Genomic DNA, 22925 nt, shown 5'->3' on the forward strand with positions numbered 1-22925 from the left:
TGCCAGCGTTGCTCCATCTCTGTACAACTCAGGACCGGGGGAACAGCAGGGATGTTCAGCTGAGAGTAGTGTGCGGTCTGACACAGCAGTGCAACACTATGGTTGCACAGTGCTGTTTTGGAACCATAGTGTCTTTGGGAGCAACATATGACCCTTAAGAGGCAAGTGCTGCAGAATATATCCTGCAGTGGAGCTGAACCACATGCATTCACCCGAGCGTAAAGGTTAATAGTGTTGTGAATCCTTAGTAATAAACAGCAATGTTAAAGTCGAGTGGTTTTCAGTTTTGTGTTTAGTCGTACACTGTTCTCACTCTAAGTTTTTTTGTTCTGTATGTAAAGTAAGTGCAACTGAAAAACCAGGATGTTTATTTTACAGTGCCTTAGTTTGCATGTATTTACATACAGCATGTTCTAGTTACATATGTATTTTGTGGAAATATTGTAATATCTTGTATACATGAGGATACTTGAAGTTACCCGATGCTGCAACGGGCATTTGGATTCCCTCCGGAAGTCATGCCAAAGAAGTTCTTGAGCTCTGTGGAAGAATAAGTCCTGCAGTCAAGCTGAATGTAAGCTAAAGTTTGTTGCTGCAGGACAAAACAACTCCTCACCTCACAGTTCATCCCTCCCCTTGGGCTGTTTGGCTTTTACTTTACATACAACAACTATGTAGGAAAGCAGAGTCCATCCTGCCTGAGTGTTTCCATCCTTTCCATGTAGAGTTTCAGTTTTTGCTTCCTGTTACTGTATTCAGAGTTCCACCAGCTAAACCAATGGATTGACTCACTACTCTGACTACTGCCATCTCCCTTCTTAACTCCAGGAGGACAAGGTACCTGTTTGCATATTTTTAATGCATTGTTCTTTTGATAATGTTAATTGTCCGAGTAATTTTACTGGGTACATATGTTTTTTTCTTTTGCCCCTGTGTTGTGTTTTTGCGTCAAATGGATGCACCCAATGCCGTGTAACTGACTGACTGATTCCAGCAGCCACAAAGTATACCTCTCATTACCAAAACACCCGCAGAGCCAAAGGTGGCAGAAAAGGAAACTTCTCTGTGAGCGAACATCAGGATACATTGTCTTCTAAAGTCATGGGGATTTTAGGTCTCTTTCTCCAGTCCCCCACTTCTGTCTCACTGCTGGGGGCTCTGGTGCTCCTGCTGCTTTTCTACTTCATCTCCTCCTCCAGCTTCCGCTCCAAGGTCGACAGGAAGGAGCCTCCAGGACCAAAACCACTTCCACTACTCGGGAACCTGCTGCAGCTTGATCACAAGTTACCCTACAACACACTAGTCAAGGTGAGCCAGAGCGAACAGGGTAGCGTTCTTGTATAGTAGCATGTTGTTTCAGCCTCAGTGGAAAGTCTTTTAGCTTACACATACAATGCATGACATAATGCCCCTGTTCTTAGCTGTCCAAAAAATATGGATCAGTATTCACCGTCTACTTTGGACTCAAGAAAGTGGTGGTCCTGGCAGGATACAAAACGGTGAAGGAGGCACTCGTCAATCATGCTGACGAGTTTGGAGAGAGAGATCCAATACAAATCCTGCATGAAAGAAACCAGGGACATGGTACGGAAAGGAAACAAACAATCTAATGCCGTTCCTTTACTTCAGCTGCATTCTTATTTTATTCTTTTTAAAACTACTTCAACTAAGGTATTCTATGGTCGAATGGGGATTCATGGAAAGAGATGAGGCGCTTTTCCTTGACAAACCTGAGAGACTTTGGGATGGGCAAGAGGGCGAGTGAGGACAAAATAATCGAGGAATGTGACCCTCTCATTGAACTGTTTAAGAAATTCAAAGGTAAATGTCTTACTTTATACTTACGTTTATTAACAACATTGTCCTGTCAAAAAGAAGAACAACAAGTGATGTTAATTTTCAGTTTCCTTTGTTGCAGGAGAAGCTTTTGATACAACCCAACCAGTTTACTATCCAGTGTCTAATATTATCTGCTCAGTGGTCTACGGCAGCAGATTTGAATATGATAATCCAGTGTTAACATCCCTGTTAGATCACATAAACAGACTCGGTCCACTTCTGGGCTCCCCTTCAATGAAGGTACTGTATCACGTGTTGTCTTAAAATATGAATAAATGACACATGAACTATTTGTGCTGGGCAGACGAATGTTTTAAATTTGTTTTACTCTCTGATATCTATGTTAAATGTTATTTTAAAAAGGAGGCATGATTGTCTTTACACAGGTGTACAACCTGTTCCCCATGTTTTGCAAATGGATCGCTAACAGGAAGGAAGTCCACAGATTGGGCGACGCCACTCGGAAGCAGAACTTAGAGCTGTTCAGTCATTTGAAAGAGACCCTCAATCCACAGAGGTGCAGAGGCTTTGTGGATGCTTTCCTGGTCCGAAAACAAAATCTGGAGGTTTGAAAACATATTGATTGGAATAGTGCAAATCTGTGTGCCGCAAATGCTGCACCAGTTGTACACATCATCCAAGTGTATTGCGTTCTGCATTCATGTTAACAAGTATAAAAGTTTATGAGCATACAAGTTGGAAAAAAGTTAAAGGGATAGTTCGGTTTGTTTGAAGTGGGGTTGTATGAGATACTCAATAGCAAGTGTACTACGCAAAGTGTCAGCACGGCCCCGGATTTTGAAACCGGCCGGAGTGCAGGCAGGAAGCTAGGCTATATGCCGCTGCAGATAGGGTCACACCTGTAGGTTGTTAGTAAGGTTGTTAATAAATATAGAGCAAAATGATAAGAAGTTTTATCCAAACAATCAGGGGCGGATCCAGACTTTTCATATTTTCTCTGTGGCGACCTGTGCCCCAAGAGTTAGAGAAAACTGAAGGCAGAATAATAAAGTGGTAGCAGGTGGCTTTGAAGTAAAGGAAATGATGTGACGGGGGAAGAATAAATTCTAGTGGTTGTTAGACAGAATCCAGTTGAAGGCTTCTCACTGGGTTTTGAATGGTTACGAGCTGCTAATGGCTAACTTACTGTATTATGTATCTGTAAGAGGAAAGCAGGAAAACTTCTTTGACATTTTTACTATTGAAATAAAACTTTTTTAATAACTTCTCATAAAAATGTACTTGCAGGAATCTGGGATTACCGACAGCCACTTCCACAGTGAAAACCTTTTGATGACAGTTATGAATCTGTTTTCTGCTGGCACTGATACAACAGCAACCACTCTAAGATGGGGGCTTCTGTTTATGGCCAAGTATCCAAAAATACAGGGTAAGGAGCCGAAGAGATCCTTACTTTAACAGAAAAATGTCCAGTCCAAGCTGCACAAGGTGCAGAAATGATAAATTATAAAAACAAAGTCTTCTCATCTCCCAGACCAGGTTCAGGAGGAGCTGAGCAGCGTTATAGGACGTCGTCAGGTGCAGCTTGTGGACAGAAAGAACCTGCCGTTCACTAATGCTGTCATCCATGAGACACAGAGACTTGCCAACATCGCTCCGATAGCCATTCCTCGTAAGACGAGCCAGGATGTAACGTTCCAGGGTCACTTCATTAAGAAGGTCTGACTGAATAAAACACCAACTATTCCTTCCATACTGAGTGACGAATGTTACACGAGTATTTAATAGGTGTTAACAGTATCATCTATAATAAAGAGAATATTTCTCTTTTCTGTATTGTCTACAGGGAACTGCAGTGTATCCTCTCTTGGCATCTGTCCTGTATGATGAGAGTGAATGGGAGAGCCCACACACCTTTAATCCCGCCCACTTCCTGGACAAAGATGGGAAGTTTGTCAAGCGAGACGCCTTCATGCCCTTTTCTGCAGGTTTGTGAGCTCCGACATCGCTTCTTTTCGATGTCCAGTCTTATAGCAGATGATCTGAAGCTCCAGTTCTTTCCTGCAGGTCGCAGGGCTTGTCTGGGAGAGAGTCTGGCCCGGATGGAGCTCTTCATCTTCCTCGCCACGCTCGTGCAACACTTCCGTTTTACTCCTCCCCCTGGAGTTTCAGAGGATGAACTGGATCTGACTCCAAAATTGCTCCTCCTCTATGACCCCCCAACTCATAAACTGTGTGCTGCCCCCCGTATGTGAGGAGGAGGAATGCAAGAAGGTTAAAGTATTGTTATTCTTCTAAATCAATTCCTAACCATATTCTACAGACCCATCACTCATCTTCCATTTATTGGGAATATCATTGATGAACCCTGATTCAAATCAATAACTTCTAAATATGTGTTCAATCATTTATCAGAGAGCATTATGGAACTAACACAGCACTGTTAGACGTCTCAAATGATATTTCTCTGAAAAATGATTCTGGATGCTGCTTGATTGAAGTGCAACGTTTGATATGTTGGACCATAAAGTCGTATTTGATGATTGTGGTTGGGACCACCTGGAACAGTCCTATCTAGGTTTAGATCATATCTAGAAAGCAGAGGTTATGTTGTTACTGCTGGTAGCAAATCACCATCACGCGTGGAGTCCCCCAGGGTTTGATGCTTGGGCCACTGTTATTCAACCTGTACATGCACTCAAATTACACAAGAAACTAATGCTGCTTGTCACGATTAGGCAGACGACACTCAGATTTACTTAGCTGTTTCACCAAGTGACTATGGTGCCTTAGAATCACTAATCATCAGTAAATGTTTGGATGAAGTAATTGTATTAAACAGAGAGAGTCATTTTATTAGAAAACAAGAAGGAACAGAAAGGTTATTGCTCAGCTTGTTTCCAGAATTATAAAGTTAAAAAACTCAGATTTGAGTTTCAGCAGCTACGTCAAGAAAATAACTAAACCTGCATTTTAACAGCTACGACAAACTAGAGGACTCAGACTTATTCATGCCTTTGTTTGGGTGGACTACTGTAATATTCTCTTCTTCAGTTGAGCAGTAACACAGCAATTAATATGTTAAACATCATTTATGTTATCAGTGTATGATGACTACTTACTGTGTATCATAATATGAAGAATAGCTTTCTAGGAACATGAAGATGAAATATTTTGTCGAAACTTAACAATGGTGTATCAATTTGTTCACTTGCAAGGTTATGTTCAAAGGCAGTGTTATTTTCAGTGCATGACGCGTTACATTCTTTGTGCTACAGAGTGCAAAGCAGCGTTATAGGTTGTAACAAACACCTGTGAGAGGAACAGGTAGCTCAGACATGCTTTTAACGACAGCAGGGCGGGCTGAACCATGAATGGCACAAGGTAGTGTTATAACGAGAGGAATTGTTGTTTCACTTTTTGGTGTCACAAAGGTTATTATTTCTAATATCGAGTGCTGTGGATCAGAGCTGTCAACGAATATTCTAAATTTGAATATGTAATCGAATTGTAATAAAAAACGGATATTCTGATATTAACATGAATATTCGTTGTGACAAAAAAATCAGCACTACCGCGGCTGTTTGCGAGCTCGCAAGTTCTCGTATGTCCTCATGCGCACTCTTGGTTACGGAGCATCTCTTGTGGACATATTGTGCAAAAAACATTTGTGGGGTTTTTTGAAGGAATAATCGAGCGTCATTTTTGGCCGTCACCAATTTTGACAGCACCACTGTTGATCCAGATTCGTCCTAGAATATGGAAACATGCTCTATTCTTTAAAAGTCTGATGCATTGTTACCACAGCTAGTAGAGGCTAACCTGGACATGACAACGCTCGTCTGGAAAGCTTAAAGTCGAGCTGAAACGGCACTTCGAGAGTATCTAGCTTCCGTATCGTGACGTATTTCCGAGTGAAACAGGACGTGCAGGCAGGACATATCATTACAGGGATTTGATTTGGTCGTTGAGAAGTGGGCGTGTCATATCATTCTTGGCGCTCTGCGGCTTAATATTGCAGATTGATTGACAGGTGGATGTCATGATATTATTTGTTGAAATCGGTTGGGACTAGCTTAAGCACACGTGACATTTTGTTTTACAGGAAGAAAAAATAATCTGCTTTTGATATAAGAATATGAAGAAATTGATTTTCTGTATTTTTTTGGCCTATATTGTCAAATCGCTGCACAATATTACCGGGGATGTGATCTAAAAGGATTAAAATGACATTTTTCATTTCACCTCGACTTTAACTGCCAGCATGTAAGTTCCTGCGCTGCTTGTAGTTCCCTACTTTGTCAAATTATTAAATGACATTTGACTTATTTCATCAACATCGCTTTTGACGGGCTGTCAATCTACTTTGTTACGTTCTCTATTGTTGTATACCTGTTATATAAAACAGCATACAACTGTTCCTGCTATCTGAAGCCTGTTTTGTTTGACAGTTATTGATTGCATGTTTTATTGCGCAATGTTTACAATGGTTTAAATGTTCCTGTTTTGACTTCTTCACTTTGTTTTAAAAGCACTCTGACGAGCTAACCCCCTGTAATAAAGGTGCTATAAATAAAGTTGAATTATTATTATTAAATGTGTATGCAATTTCTTTTGGGGGGGAAACATGTCTATAGCCACATTAAGATTCAGCCCTGTGTGAATCCTGAGTCACCCCCAGATTTCTGCTCCACCTCTCTCTTATAAGTCAACAACAGTGACATTTCAGATAACACAGGAACCAACCGTTCAACAGTTAAACAAAAAAGAACAGCAAATGTTTACTGGCATTTGTGTGTGACTTCAAAACGGTATCACTACCCTTTAACTGGCAGCCACAGAAGAAAGGCTTTCATTGATAAAAGGAAGCTTATTTTGTCAGTGCAACACAACCTAGGAACAGATTTTAGAAAGTCATGGGGATACTGAATGTTTTTCTTCAGACCTCCAGTTCTGTCTCACTCGCGGGGGCTTTTGTAGCACTAGTGTCGCATATGTGTCTCAATTAAAGCTACTGGACCAGTCCTAGGTTCTAATGGATTGGGGTAACAGAACAAAAACAACACCAGAGACCATACACTTTAAATGCAAAAGCCGGCACTTTACTGATAGAAACACAGAAATAAGGCAAAACTATGTTAAAGTGAAACAGTTTTTCAATAACTGGTTAATTCTCCTGCAGGTAAAATAAAAATAGAAAAAGAAAAGATAAGTTGTTCACTTTTTTCCCTTTTTAGGTTCTTTATTTTGGATCAGACCTGTCTGTAAATCTATTTCTTGGTTTAGGTTCAAGGTTTGCACCTATTTTAAGCTATTTATTAGTTATTTTCTTGAGTCAACTCCCTTTTTCCCTCCTTTGACAGTTAAAGAAGTAAATTCACCCTTTTTGTCAAAATGAAGATGAACACAATTATACCTTGTCCAAAACAGTGACAATCATGAACAAACACAGTATAACTGTAACACTTCAAATTCAGTTCACGTTCAGTTCAAAGGTAACTTCTCAAATTCAGTTCAATTCAATGTTACCTTCCCAAATTCAGTTCAGTTCAAATAATAAAAGTTCCAACACTCCTACCGCTCTGGCAGTGAGTTCACCAACAGTTCATCCGTATCAGCGGAGTCCCTCACTGGCAAGATGAAGTTGAGTTGTGAGGCCAAGCGCATAGACTGTATAAATAATGGACGTAGTCTCAGTGACCTCACCCATTGGTTTCTGAAGCAACGTTTTGAAGCCCGGATTGCGCCGCCACTGGGGGTCGCCATATAGGAAATGCCAGAGCCGGCTAATCCAGAGGCAGGCAAGGAGGCGGAGCGCAACCAAGCTAAAGCCTATGGCTGAGCTCTATGGGCGGGCCACATGAATCAGCCAGCTACGGCTATGAAGCTAGGCTATATGCTCCTCAGTGTACATAGCAGTTATTAGCCATAGACTTTATAAATAATTAATTAGCTAGTTTGACTAGCCAGGAGGAGATTCTGTCGGTGACTGACTGCAGGTGTTTAGTTATCAGACTAAAGAAGTAGCGGACTCGCTGCTCGCTCGCCTGGTGAGAGAGCGGCGAGCCGACACGTAACGGGAAACTTAAAATAACCGATCTTCTCATCACTGCAGTCCGCTGTAATCTCTCCGGGGAAAAGCCAACAACTCCTGACTCCTATTTACTGGCCGACGATTAAATAAATGTTTGATAAACACTGAACAGGCTAACAAGCAGCTAAAGGGAGCACAGTATACCTGCTACTTAGTGCTACAAATATTTCAATACAGTAACACTAGCATTTAACTCACCGAAAAGCTGGAGCTCTGACTTCTTGCACGGACAGAAAGTTCCATAAATCCCACAGAGAGATTATTTGTCCAAACTTTGAATGAAAAAATCACCAAAAGTCTCCAACAACACAAACAGGTGAAGTTAAGCTCAGTGTCTGTGTGTCTGTGTTCACATCTAGCAGACAGCCAGCAGGATCCACCTGTCAATCAAGTGATCCGGCCCCGATGATTTAAGGCTTAATATATTTAAAACGGGTGTGTTATAAAAAAATTCACCCCCCGTACAGTTATCATGAACAATAAAATTAGCTATTTATAACAAAAACGTTTTTTGTACCAGGCTGTAAACATGTTTATTTCAGCTGTAAAAATGGGCATTTTCCCACCTGCTGTAATGTTATTTCTTGTTTTCTGGAGCCAGCCTCAAGTGGCCACTCGAGGAACTGCAGTTTTTTGCACTTCCGCATTGGCTTCATTTTTCAACACCGGAGGTTGCCGCTTGGTCTAGCGTTGTCCATGGGTCTGGCTCGCCATCTTGAATCCTGCGTCGCGTGTCCTCTCGTTGCACACTCGCGGCGAAAAAAGTATCTTCCGATCGATTTCAAAGGCAACAAACACCAAAAACTAACTCAAGCAAACTCTTAATGAATCAACAACCAAGTAGGCATCAATTGTTAGCTCTTAAATCAACTCTTTCTACAGTTTTTGCTAGTTAATTTCTCTGCATATCCTGCTACCGTCTCCTCTGTGTCGTCTCTCCCTCGTCTGCCACACTGTGCATTAAAGATGAAAAGCAGCAAATCTCTTAAAGGGGAAGTGTCATTGCAATTGCTTACAGCCACATTTTTAATCATTTCCATTAAAAGTACTGTTTGACTACTTTTAAATGACTCTCAACAGATTAAATGGACATATTTTTAACAATTAAATGATATATATATATGATTTTATATTTTAACATGGGTTACACACTGGTGGTCCTGCTGCTGGTCTACCTTGTCTTCACGTCCAGCTTCAGCTCCCGGGCAGACAAGAAGGAGCCTCCGGAGCCAAAACCTCTTCCCCTGCTCGGTAACCTGCTGCAACTAGACCTCAAACGACCTTACAACTCATTAGTGAAGGTGAGTCAGTGACTGGATTAAAGTGCGTTCATCTCATTTATATTCCCAGTTCAATTCCTTTCTTTTTTCCCATTTGTATTTAAGTACAAACTTTATATTTACATGTAGTCAGATCAAATACAGATTTGTTTACAACATAAGTATAAAGATCCCTGCAGTTTGCAGGACACATTTCTGAAGACTTGTTCAGTGCTAACTTAGCTTATTTTAAGCTAAGGAGGTATTACAAGAGACTGCAGAGACTACAGCTCAGATCCAACTGCTGGACTAAACTAAAGCTGACACTTGTTGCACTTTTCCTTGAACACGGGGGGTATTTTATGTGGGTTTTTACACTAAAACTGTACACTTATACTTCTATGACATTGCCTGTTCTGTTTTTAGCTTTCAAAAAATATGGATCCATGTTCACTGTGCATCTTGGGTCCCAAAAAGTGGTGGTTCTGGCGGGATACAAGACGATGAAGGAGGCCCTTGTGAACAATGCGGATGAGTTTGGAGAGAGAGATCCATTGCGTATAACACATGAAAGTAATAAAGGCCATGGTAAGGAAAGAAAGGATTCAAATCTTTTTCTTCTTATCTTTGTCTGTAATATCCTCTGCACTCATACTTTTAGACGCAGTCCTTTGCTTTTTGCGCTCAATTTGATGCTAGTTTACAATATAAACTAGGGTTGGAGACCACAAATCCATGGTGATTTTCCAGGATATTTCAGCTTGGATTAGCAGATCCGGCTGTGCTGCAGAGATGAGGACAATATCTGCAACATCTGCAGGCATTATTGTAACATATAGCCAACTCGGATAGATTGAGAGAAGGATAAAATATCTGGTCCTATTGGGAATAAAACCATCTTTATGTCTAACTACAAAATGTGATAGTTAACCTGAATGTAGCAGTTAATTCCTGAGCTTGTAAAAACACTTTATGTTGCATTGAAATAATGCCATTGCTTAAAATTTGGCCTTTTTATTCTCTGACATTGACATCCGTCCTGTACGATGAGAGTGAGTGGGACACCCCACAGGCCTTTAATCCCGCCCACTTCCTGGACAAAGATGGGAAGTTTGTCAAGAGAGATGCCTTCATGCCCTTTTCTGCAGGTTTGTTTTACTCAGCCATCTCTTCTTGTCAGTTTCCTCACAGATGAGATGAATATTTTTTTATTCTCACTTGCAGGTCGCAGGATTTGTCTCGGGGAGGCTTCGGCCAGGATGGAGCTCTTCATCTTCTTCGCCACCCTCCTGCAGAACTTTCGCTTCACTCCTCCACCTGGAGTTTCAGAGGATGATCTGGATCTGACTCCTCGAGTGGGTTTCACCCTCAGCCCTTCACCCCATAAACTGTGTGCCGTTTCCTGCCTGTGAGGAGGAGGAGGCCCTGAACATGCTGCTTGCACCAGTGTTATGGATCCATGTCAGTTACAAGAGCAGTTCACACAGTGTAATACCCGCATCATTGCATCAGTAGTGAATATGTTTAACACAAAATCTGTTAAATTGCTCTCTGAAAGTGGACAGAGTTCTTACGCCTGATGGGTCGTGTTTTTCAGGACTTGGCCGTGCACAAGTGTGTCTCCTTTGGTACCAAAATACAAAGTTAAGGTTTTATTTTTGGCTTCAGAAATATTTGGTCCTTTGGACGTACTTTTGTCCAAGTTAATATCAATACATACATGACCTGTTTCATCTGAAAGGCTTCTTCAGCTCTGAGTGATGATTCAGGATCATGTGAGCTCAACGACCCATCAACACCAGTGGGTACTAATGACTCTCAGTGATACTCGGTCAACACCTCAGGTTAACGACTCACCCCTGACACATCTATTAGCATACTAATGACCTACAGAGGCTTATATTTCTAACTCTCTCCACCAGTCAGGTTAGAACTGAAGGAGCCTGTTGGATGAGAGGTGAAACGTCTTCAAGAACTTCAACCAAGTCCAGCTGCCTTTTGGATTAAGCCTAGAATGACCATGACCTGGATGACTGAGAACCTTACAGACATGGTTCTTATGAAGGCCAGTTTGAGAACAACAGTTAAGTCGATTGTAAATCTAAAGGAAGTGTAGTTGCTGTTTAGCCATTTGAGCGGATAACAGGAGCAAATATCTAAGTGCATCTTTGTACATCAATGATCACCAAAATAGATCAGTCAAAACTAAACACATCACCTTAATACAAACAGTGTTGGTTGGATTAACCGAGGATAGGAAGAACACAAGCCAACATCCATCTGGTTGCAAAAGTTACTGCCGACTGACTGGACCCGGGGTGCAGGAGCCGACTGGACCCGGGGTGCAGGAGTCGGCCGGGGAGCCGACTTGACCCGGGCTGCAGGATGCGGCCGGGGAGCCGACTGGACCCGGGGAGCAGGATGCGGCCGGGGGCCAGGAGTCGGCCATTGAGCCGACCGGAACACAGGAGCAGGAGTCGGCCTTTGAGCCGAACGGGACACAGGAGCAGGAGTCGGCCTTTGAGCCGAACGGGACACAGGAGCAGGAGTCGGCCTTTGAGCCGAACGGGACACAGGAGCAGGAGTCGGCCTTTGAGCCGAACGGGACACAGGAGCAGGAGTCGGCCTTTGAGCTGAGTGATCAAAGATCAGTTTAACATCATGACAGGGACATTTGAAGTACACTTAAACAGGCTGTCCAGAGTCTCAGGAAGGATACAAATCTTAAAAATATTACTTCACTACATTTTAATTGTTAGGTCGGAATAAAAATGTAAAAAATGTACCCCCTTGAGCACTGTGTTAACACATCTGTAATTATGCCCACAAAACCTACAGAATGAAGTGACCTGTTGAATAATGAGATGGTCGGAATCATTAGTCCCGTGTTACGATGGATTAATACATAAGAGAGTTTAAGCCAGGTTACTCAGATGGATCATACTAAAGAGCACAAATATTCATAAAGGTTCTTAGACCTCCGTTTAGAGTGTGAGAAACTGCTGACTGAGAATCACCAAGATAAGTTCAAGGCTGCGAAGTGAAAAACAAACTCAATATAAGGAGTTCCTGTATCTCCCAGAAAGTTACAGATAAGGCCACATCCCTGCAGCACCCCAAGAGTGGGAGGCAGAGTAGGTGAGAGCAGGGAGGATCTTTTTTATAGGGTGTTGACCCCGCTGATTGGATAGATCGAGTGGCTGTGGACATGGACTTGTCCCTCCACCAACAACGAGTCTAAACCGTCACTTCCCTCCATCAGTTTTTAACCAATGATTGAAGCTTAGTTGCTAAAGCTTATTTGCATCACATGCATCACACATAGAGTATATAACTTGCAAATGTATTAGGAAAGGTTATCCTTTTTATGGGCGGCTGAGTGCAGATAACTGCGTGCAGACTGCAGTGAGCCGAACAGAAAAAGGTCCTTGTACAAGCATCAATTTTCTCAGCAATTTCATTAAAGAGATGTGTTTATTCTACTGAATCGTGGTAGTCTTTTCCTGAAATTTTGAACACCTGACATAATTTACAGTTTAAAATGTACAAAATTATCTTTAAAAGAGTAGATTTGCAAGTTTTAAGTGTGATTCAAGTATTTGTATAAAAAGTATGAGGAAGTTTCTGTGACGCTTGCACTGATGAGTGCTACAGGAAACACGATGTGACTCAACAGGGAGGAACATGAAACTGTCTCTTTCATCATTTCTTAAAACCACAACATGAGACACATGACATGCGATCATTGCCATGTTTATTTATAATGCTCTGGACAAAGAAAGATAGAAAGACCTGAACTAAGACACAGCAGATTAGAAGAGAAACATCAATGTTTCATTTGGAGACTTATTGTCAGGTTGTAAAGTAAAGAAAGTTCAGCAGGAAAGTGACTAACTGTTAAATAAGATAAGCTTTCATTAATCCCCTGGGCAGGGTTTGCAGCCAACCAAGGAAGAAAGCACTAGGGATGCACGATATTATCGGCACGTTATCGGTATTTGCAGATTATGGCTTGAATATAACGGATATTTTCCACCGATAAAACAACGCTTTAATTCTGTCTAAATGCTTGATGATGCTCTAAAAAAGCATGACTTAATGCTACGACATCAACCTGCGCAAAGTTATCAACAATATACAAATAAAGAATAAAGTCGATGAATAGAACTTAACCAACTTTCACAACTCTTAACTGTCTAACAGTTAGCTCACATTCTCGTCATTTTACCGACTTAGCAACATCAAACACGTCGAAAATACACTCCAAAGCCGATGCTAACAGAGGGTAACTTAAACATCAGTGCAGAACTAACTTACAGATTCATGGACGCACACACGATAAAAAGAGTCCGTCGGCGATCACTGATGTCTCTGTAGTAGGTGCAGTAAACAAGTCCGGGCATGTCTCCCTCCCTGCCGTGTTTTGGGGGGATGCTGCATTCAGGTGCGCTCAGAAACGTGAGCGATCAGACACGTGACCTTTTGTACAACGCCTCTTCCGTCAAGCGTGAAGAAGGGTGAGAGATGTCTGTGGTACGGCAGTTTTTGGCCACTACAATAAGAGTAGGCATGATATCAATTCCACTACCAGGTTGTCTGCAATCAGATATAAAAAAACATGTGCCTAATATATCGGTATCAAAATCGGATATCGGCAAAAAATCAAATATGGTGCATCCCTAGAAAATACAGTAATAATAATAAAATAATTTAAAATAAAATTAACCCAAACTTTCTGAACAGTAATGATGAACAGTGGCAAGAGAGCTGCTGCCCAACGCTCAACGCCCAGAAGTATCACCAACAATGTGCAAGTCAATACAACAGTTGATAGGCTGAGCAAAGCCAAAAACAATGAGCAATAAAAACACAATTAAAAACAATGAATGCAGAAAAAAATGTAATGTTCAAAATGAGAGAGAATGAAATTAAATACCTAAAATACAAAAGGTAAAAACAATCAATCAAAGGCTCCGGAGAACAACAGAGTTTTTAACTTGGATTTGAACATGCCTGAAGCTAAATCACATCTGAGTTCATCAGTTCAGTGGTTCCATCCATAGACTGTATATAAGAAGTGGTGCCACCCCTTGGTCTGTGAACCCTCATTTTGAAGCCTTCAGTTTGGCATTTTGGCTGTGGGCATCTTGGTTTTTTGGAACCAGAAGAGACCATATTTGGAAAACAGAGTGTACATGAGAGTGTACACTCACCTCTGTGTCATCATTGATTTTACTCTAAATGCTAAAATGAACATCACAATGTATTGAAGAAGATGTAAAGCTAGCGACTGAGACTATAAACGAATTAGAAAAATGTTTACTGAGGTGATAAATGAAGTTAGAAGTAGGGTTACTTCATACAATCACTCGTGTCGCCCCCTTTTAGCCAATGGATTCACTTAAGAAACCAAGAGGCTATGTCCACTTCTCATGTACAGTATATGGTACCATCTGTTTTTGGCATGGAAGCCTCGAACTGCTTCCTCCCTGTTTGGACCTGACTCAGAGGTACAACCAGGAGACTGCTTTCTAAAGATCTTACTGCTCGTCTTGCTTTATATGCTAATTCAAAATATACTTTGGTCTGACTGAATCCAGTGTAAAGATGAAAGAACAGGGGTTACATGCTCAGTTCTTTTGGTTGGTCCTTTGGACCCTTGCAGCAGTTCTGAATAGTCTTAAGTCCTCTAGACCATAAACTCTTACATTAGTCATTAGTCTTTTCTGGAAATAGAAGCCTGATTTAGTGTCTCTAAATCGTGACTAATTTGTCCATGATGATAAAATGCCGTTGAACAAACTGATTGCCTCGACATTGCTGCATACGCACAGATCCAAGTCTGTAAAAACACCCACATTTCTAACTTGGGTTTTCATCTCTATAGCTCTGGAATCAAGTCGAGCAATAACGTTTTGTCTTTTTACCAAAAACAATTATGTTTCTTTTGTGTTTTTTTAATTGGAGGAAATTAAACTGCATCCACCCATTTACTTGTTTGAAGCATTGAAAGAGGGAACAAAGTCACTCGATTGAAGAGCTAAGTAAATCTGAGTATCATCTGCATAGCAAGATAACGGCCATGTATGATTTGACCAAGAAGAAACAAAGAAAGTCCAACAAAAACTACACACAGCTACTACTTTCATAAGCAGTGAGGCACATACTCAACTGTCTACTCCTTTAAATGCCGAAACACTGTTAACGGATTTTACACATTGCGGGAAGTAACATTTCTTTAGATTAACGGGGTTTGCTGACATTGCTGTAGAGGCTGCTGGGATCATCGTCTATCTTCACTGGAGACTTGACCGTTGAATAAGTCACATCCTCTTCCTTTTTGGCCTTTTGGAATGACAAAAAAAGTGATATTGTACATGAGTCACATGATTATCTCCCAAAATGGTTACATAACAGTCATGTTGTGATGAGCTCTTTTGGTTTTCTGCTGGTTCCGGTTTAAATGTACATCTTGACAGTTAATGAAAAAAAAAAAAAATCAGGAACAACCTTCCTCTGCCAAGTGTTTTAAAACCTGTTACAGAACCATTGGTATAAATATGATATACAGTTTCCATTTCTTTAAATGGAAATCTAAAGATATCAAAATTCAAATACTGAAGGGAATTTGTTTGGAAAGTGAGCATGAGGTTCTTTATTACACCTTGGGAATATGGTAAATATCACCCCCTGGTAGGGTCCAGTTACTGGAGAGGACATAGCATAGTAGCAAAGTTTTAAGTGTCCAGTATTATTACCATTCTGGAAAGAGGTTGATAGAGCTTAAATTGATATCTTTGATGCTGACATGCATCTCTTTATAATATCATATATAAAAATTAAATCTGTGGACACAAAAATTTAAAATCCAGTTCCTTATGAAGCTCTCTGTTCCTGCAGTCTTTATCATGTTGAAACAGTTTCCACAAAAATGATCTGTAATCATATTTTAGCTGTCGCTCAAAGATTTGGGTCTAAATTTGTGCGCACATGCAAATTAGAGTAATAATACAGAAAATGTACAGCACCGTAAAGCAAATGTAGAAGTAGAAAAAGTAAATACAGGTATAAGGGCCTGTGTCCACTAATTCAGTTTTTTGCGTTGGCAGCACCCAAAGACCTCAAATGCAAAGTGCTAATCACCGGCGCTTACTGTTGCTAGGTTACGAAAGTTGTGTGGCGTCACTTCCACTTCCCATGGTAGTGATTGTCAAGTCAAATCACTCTGTATATTTTTTTCATTCAAAGAAATTTTACAAAGAAAACAAAAACAATGAAAGCAATCGTGTCCTGTTGTCAGCTGCAGCTCGACACCTGCAAATTGTACCCTCGAAACAACGAAAGGAGCAACTTCTCCTCCGCCATTGTTGTTGACAAAGTTGTTATCAGAAGTCCCGCCCCTTCGTGATTTTGATCGTGAAGTGACATTGACGAGCACGGCATTGTTCTAAAAGTTAAACTAGTTTCAACTTTCAGAGCACAGCAACCAAAAACAGGTAACACCGAAGGCGTTTATGCGCTGAGGACGCTGAGCTGCATTGGTGTAAAGAAAGCAGGCGCTGCTAGCGCAAGAAGCACCATTAGTGGGCACATGCTCTAAGTCACTCACCCTTCCCTTAGGAGACTCCTGTTGTGTTTTATGGCTTACAGTGACGTAGGTCAGATTGCTCTCTGGTTCATCCTGATGGAAAACAACACAAAGGTTTACTATTACTGCATTTTGAACACGTGGTATTGTTTCTGAATTTTATATAGGATTAAAACGTTAAGGTTTATTTATGTAAACTTTCACAGTGAAGAAAAATCTCAGCTTTCTCAGACGCTTTTGCTTCTGCTAAATGAAATTGTAACGTTGTAGAAAATCAATCTTCCAAATGTGTACTGTTGCAATACAGCTTCTGGCCACCAGAGGCATCTGAGTTTTAACAGGTGGAAGGGCCTTATGTCATAAAGCACCACCATCAATGACAACTGCTGAATTTATCTGGAACTTTATTAGACTTTATAAAGCAGAGATTCTTAACAAGAAGGCTGTTCATCATGGATAGAATAACTGCAAACCAAACTCCAAATAAACACGTTTTCTTGAATAGGCTGATGAACATTTCCTGCCTTAATTAACCAAATACAACAGTTAAGAACCTCAGTAGATACAGTCTGCAGATTTATGCCTGATCAGTGGCAAAATGTTGTAATAAATGAACAGTAAATATTGTCTTAATTAATGTAGGTACATTTTAAGAAGCATATGAGTAGGTGTTCGAAATAGCTCAGTTAGAATTCCTTTAGTGATTGTGGCATCAAATAATGTTTACTCACATGTTGTTGGGCGAGTTTTTGGGCATCTGAAACAAAAGATACAAATTAAATATAAGTCTTCACATATGATTCTTCTGTACACGATGCACAATGAAAACACTCCTTTTGGAGTGGATTGCAGATGTTTGTATTACACTGCTGCTAACCATAGCAAGTACACTTAATGCAAAGGTAATTCTCTCTTAAATTCATAATACCAACATATTAAGTAATATTTAAGTTAAGCTACAACCAGTCACATCTAACAAACCGACTGCGGTCAGGAAGCCGCACAAGAAATATCCAGCAGTGACATTTTTAGATAAGTTATCCTCATATTATTTTAATTATTGGACTTTATGTTTAAATGTTTCATAATGTAGACAGCATGGTCCAGCCATAGGTCATGTCACGGTCCCTCTACTTGGTACACTCTGCTGTTAGGATGTTATCAGGAGTATGGGACACACCTGGGCCCGGCGTGCCTCATGCATTAGAGCCAGAGTAGCAGCCAGTCTTGGGCAGACCTCCTCTCACCACACACCTCTGTGTTGCTCTTTGTTTGCACACCACAACATCCATGCAACACATTTACACTCATCCACACCATGCACAGCTGACTTTACAGATTATTCACATCCACTTGTTTTGTTAGTTTTGACTACTTTTGTTGCTATCTTAATTAGTAAACCTGTGTGTCTCCCGTTTTTGTCGCAGTCTAAGAGCCGGGCTGTGACAGTCAGCGTGCATTATAGCTCCAATATATCATGTCATATTATAGCATAGCATAGCATAGCATAGCCTATCAAAGCATATATATTATAATATCATAGCATAATGTTTCATAGCAAAGCATAGCATATACACAGTATCATGTCATAGAACAGCATTCCATAGCATATACAGTATATATAATTATAGCATAGTGTATCATAGCGCAGCATATATATGTGTATATATAGTATCATAGTATAGCATAGTGTATCATGTCATAGCATCCAAAAATTCCCCTTTGAATTTTGGGATCGATAAAGTCTGTCTGTCATCTAAGAGCTCATTTAATTGATATTGTGCCTCACGTGTATCACATTACTGTCAACACTTTAAACTGACCTTCTGTCACTTTGGCTTTTTTCCTGTATTTGATGAGAACAGCGGCGAAGACAACCAACAAAACCACCACCCCGATCACCGCACCGATGAGGATGAAGTTCTGATGGTCAGCATTAGGATCAGGATCAGACGGGGGATCTGTGGTCAGAGGAATTCATTTAATAAAATGCCATTCATAAATTTTCTTACAAAACCCAATAAAAGACTAATTACTTGATTACAATCGATTTTCAGGATTTCTACATGTTTTGAATCGTATTTGGGTTTTCAGCTGACTGATTACAAGTGATCCTACCTGTGAACACAGGTGTGTAGGCGGCCTGTATCTCCTCTTTATTGTCCTTGTTAGCAAACTGGCAGGTGTACGTCCTGTCGTTGCCGCTCTGACGCTTCACAGTCAGACGAGAGAAGCAGTCAGCCTGTCTGGAAAGCTTTACCACACCTTCACTAAGAACAGTTCCTGTCTCATCCACCCAGCGGAGGCCGTTCTGTTGACAAGCAGGGAGACGTGTGTATCTCAACAGAGAGCACTCTAACGTGACTTCATCGCCCCTCCTTGGATCAGCGTCGGCCGGAAACAAAGAGACTGAAAGAAAACAAGCAAAAGTTCAATGTAAAAATGTCTTTTCATCTTTTCTGATGAGTGTTTGGGTAAAAACAGCCAAAGTGGAATCAGGATCCTTCAGTGGCTTTTCAACAAACTGAATGAGGAATAAAATGAACCAAAGAAATCTTTGAAGAAGATTGATCATCTAACTGATACGTCAATCACTGTAAGTTGGTATAAAAGGGACTTTTTGAGGAATAAAACTGCAATCACAAACGACCAATCACATTGGCTCCTCTTTTAGCCATCCAATCCACCTATGCTTGTGAACTGAGAGGGTCCTTCATGTTGAAGTCTGTCCCCAGTGAGGCCTTCAACTCCATGCAACATGTGTGCTTACGGACCCCAAGCACAAATGTGATAATTATAGATAAGAGACTCACTTGTCAGAAGATTTAGAGACACCACTATATGATCATAATTATCACCCTGCCGACACGTGTAGAGACCAACATCCTCAGCAGTGATGTGTTTAATGACCAAAGAGCAGTCAGCGTCCACACTCAGCCTGGCAGCTCGGGGTGACCTCTCAACAACATTTCTATTTCTGGCCACAGTTAAAGTCCCTGTTTCAGCTCCGTTATAAAGCCATTCAATGTTTGAGCATGAGGAAGGTCTATTGGATGAATGAGTGCCACAGGGCAGGGTGGCATCTTGTCCAGGTCGGTGGAAGCGATGAATCCTTTCTTGACCGCTGCCCACTGGAAAGAAAAGAAGCTCTGTAAGAAACGACACATGAAACATAAAAGCATCTCTCTGGAGATCAACACTTAATCTGAGGATTTATTTCATCTCATTCTGAAATGAGGAACAGAAAACATCATCCAGTTCTGAGTTTAGTTTCTGCATCTGCAGCCACATTCTGTCCTGCTGTCCTCATTTCAGACTCTTTGTTCCATCTCGTACAAAACCACAATACAATGATCAGTTAAAAACAAGATGGCTGCCATCTCTTCCAAATTTATCCTCTGCAGATCCTGAGACAAAAGTGGACAAGATACAAAAACTTATATAAATATTGTTTTTGAAACTTGTGTCAGAAATTTAAAATAAACCTTTTATTCTAATATTGCATAAAAATGTGTCACATTTTATGAAAGCACGAAGATACAGGATATTTGGACTTCATGGTCTTTGTTGCAAAGTGTAAAAGTAAGACATACGTAGTTTGGTAAGATTTGAGACTAAGTCACTACTTTATACAACAATAAAAAGTCTTTGCATGTTTTAAAAGATAATGTACCGTGACTTTTATTTGTTATTCTTCTGTGATACATCATCAGGAAATATTTCTCCGTCGAGAGCAGAAGAACTGCTGAATGTAAAAGGAGGAAACAACTCTGACGTGAAGGAAATAGATCAAATCACAAGTCTCGGCTGTGTCGCGGTTCTTGTAACTTTTTGCTAATGTTCGGGCATTGAAATAATGAGTTGTTACACACCGGTGGCTTTACTGTGTTTTACAGTGAAATAACTCAATGCTTATATTCTACATATTTTTTCTAAAACAACTTCCTGTTTAAAAAATAATGTTTAGCTTTTATACCCATCAAGTCCTACTGAACACAAAAAGCTCGAAAAAGTTAAACTGAAGACTAAAATTAAAGCTCAGCAGGTTTTAGAAACCTCGAGAGCACAAAGAGCAAACGTGTCATTACATTATAACTAGCCTGAATGAAACGTGAAAATATCACATTTCTGTAAAGTTCTGATTAAAATGTAAAAAAGAAATCAGATTTACCTTCAAACAGAAGCACAACAACGATGATTAATTCCAGTAGAGCCATTCTGTGTCCATCCTCTGTCAGCAGGCGGACGTTGAGTGAGACTTTATACAAGTGTAGGTCTGCATGTGCAGGATACGGGGCAGTTTCCTCTTTGTGGCTGAATTAATGTGAGAATAACTTGAGAAACAGACCAACCCACCACCCAGCCTGACGCAAGCCTCACAGCGCCTGTGTTCCTCCTGAAGTGACTTCACACACCGCCCACTAAAAAACATGTTGCACAAAATGCAGATGTGTCAGAAAACAGATTACACAGAAATACATTTCACTTCCTTGTACGATAAACTTCTCAAACTGAAGGACTTTAATAGAACTAATGCCAGGTTTTAAACGTACATTTAGACACAGACTATCTTTTACAGATGATCCAGGAAGTGATTATTTTTCATTAAAACATGCAGAAGCTGTGTCCCAGTTTAAGGGCTACATCCTTCGAAGGCCGTATTTAAAGGTCGACTGCGTCACAGCAGCGTGTCGAAGAATCGAGATGGTGGACTCTTAAACGGCCGAGGAACACACTTTAAATGTAAAAGCTTTTGGTTTCAACTCAATCCAAGAGCCAAAGATGCAAATGTTAAAAAAAAAAAGGGGCCTTGAAACAAGTTATCTTTAAATAATAGGTTCACTTACGTGAGGTTGGTTATGTTAGCGAGTTAGCCAGCTAGCTACCTGTTGCTAGGGGACAGAAGCGGCGTTTAGTGATGCAAGGCTCAGGCCAGCTGGTGACACAAACAGGAAATCCTCCGTAGACCACACGTCCCATGTCAGTACTGCTTTAGCGTCTAGACAGGCTGTGAATGACTCATCCTCTTTACCCCGCGTCCTTCAAAGGATGCAGCCATCCTCGTCTTTTCCACGCAGGATGCAAAATATTCTCCGGTTAAAACCTTGTATCTCTAAATGTCAAGAAGTTGAAAACTGAAATGTGATTTCTTTGTTAAGCTGGATAAATGAATCAGAGTCAGAATCAGGTTTATTGCCAAGTAGGTTCACACATACAAGGAATCTGTTTTGATGGTTTTGGTGCAGAAAGATGAACACAGAACTGGAATAAATAAGATAAAAAATAGGCAGTAAGAATAAAAATATAAAAAGCAATATTACGTATAATACAAAATATGTACAACAGGTGAGATTAAAAACTGTACAGGTGTGCAGGATATTAGTGAGTGCAAAGAGCTTACAGTATAAAGTTAAAAATAATGTTAATGTAACACAGTCTGAATTTGAGACTTAACACTCGTTAAGTGTTGAGTGACTGAGGGGCTGGATGAGAATCACGTGGGGGGGTGGAGGGGGGTCGGGGCCTTGTTGATGAGGCTGGCAGCAGAGGAGAAGAAACTGTTCCTGTGTCGGGAGGTTTTGGTCCTGATGGAGCGCAGCCTCTTGCCAGAGGGGAGGGTCTCAAAGAGACTGTGACCGCGGTGAGAGGGGTCGACCTCGACCTTACCTTCACACCTCAGGGTCCTGGAGGTGTACAGGTTCTCGAGAGATGGCAGATTGCAGCCAATCACCCTCTATGCAGAGCGGATGATACGCTGCAGCCTGCGCTTGTCCTTGGCAGTAGCAGCAGCGTACCAGACGGTGATGGAGCAGGTGAGGATGGACTCAACGATGGCGGTGTAGAAGTGCACCATCAGTGACTTTGGCACATGGTACATCCTCTGCTGTCCCTTTTGATGAAGGAGCCGATGTTCAGCTCCCACTTGAGGTCCTGGCTGATGATGGTCCCCAGGAAGCAGAAAGACTCCATAGTGGAAACAGTGGAGTCGGTGATGGTGATGGGGGCGGGCGTGGCTGCTGTCTTTCTAAAATCCACAACCATCAAATGTGCATTTTTGTTTTTTTTAAGTTGAGTCCAGGCAGAAATATTTTAGAAATATTAAACAAGGCATAAAACGATAATCTGTGAACAAGTGGTTTTAATTTTTCAGAGTTAAGTTTGCCTAATTTTTGCTGTTTTAACT

At 40.9% G+C, this 22925-nt stretch overlaps 2 protein-coding genes across 3 annotated transcripts; one reads left to right on the top strand and one right to left on the bottom strand.

Moving 5' to 3' along the window:
- Positions 1-1101: 1101 nt before the first annotated feature.
- Positions 1102-10565, top strand: LOC138585313 (cytochrome P450 2K4-like). 2 transcript variants are annotated; one of them, XM_069657600.1, is made up of 9 exons: positions 1102-1308; positions 1422-1584; positions 1672-1827; positions 1925-2079; positions 2226-2405; positions 3088-3229; positions 3335-3519; positions 3647-3788; positions 10378-10565. In XM_069657600.1, exons 1-9 carry the CDS (start codon positions 1102-1104, stop codon positions 10563-10565), a joined length of 1518 nt encoding a protein of 505 aa, XP_069513701.1. The 2 variants fall into 2 exon arrangements, with proteins under 2 accessions (XP_069513701.1, XP_069513702.1); XM_069657601.1 differs by having other exon boundaries at positions 1672-1821; positions 1919-2079.
- Positions 10566-12907: 2342 nt separating this feature from the next.
- LOC138612000 (uncharacterized) lies at positions 12908-22619 on the bottom strand. The gene is made up of 7 exons (XM_069685291.1): positions 22537-22619; positions 22409-22425; positions 18860-19150; positions 18565-18702; positions 17473-17498; positions 16763-16834; positions 12908-15498 (listed from the first exon to the last, which is right to left on the bottom strand). Exons 1-7 carry the CDS (start codon positions 22617-22619, stop codon positions 15397-15399), a joined length of 729 nt encoding a protein of 242 aa, XP_069541392.1. The 3' UTR covers positions 12908-15396.
- Positions 22620-22925: the final 306 nt, after the last annotated feature.

The sequence above is a fragment of the Semicossyphus pulcher genome, unplaced genomic scaffold (genome assembly GCF_022749685.1).
Source record: "Semicossyphus pulcher isolate SPU_LCO1_2020_fin unplaced genomic scaffold, fSemPul1.0.p SCAF_11, whole genome shotgun sequence".
NCBI lineage: Eukaryota > Metazoa > Chordata > Actinopteri > Labriformes > Labridae > Semicossyphus > Semicossyphus pulcher.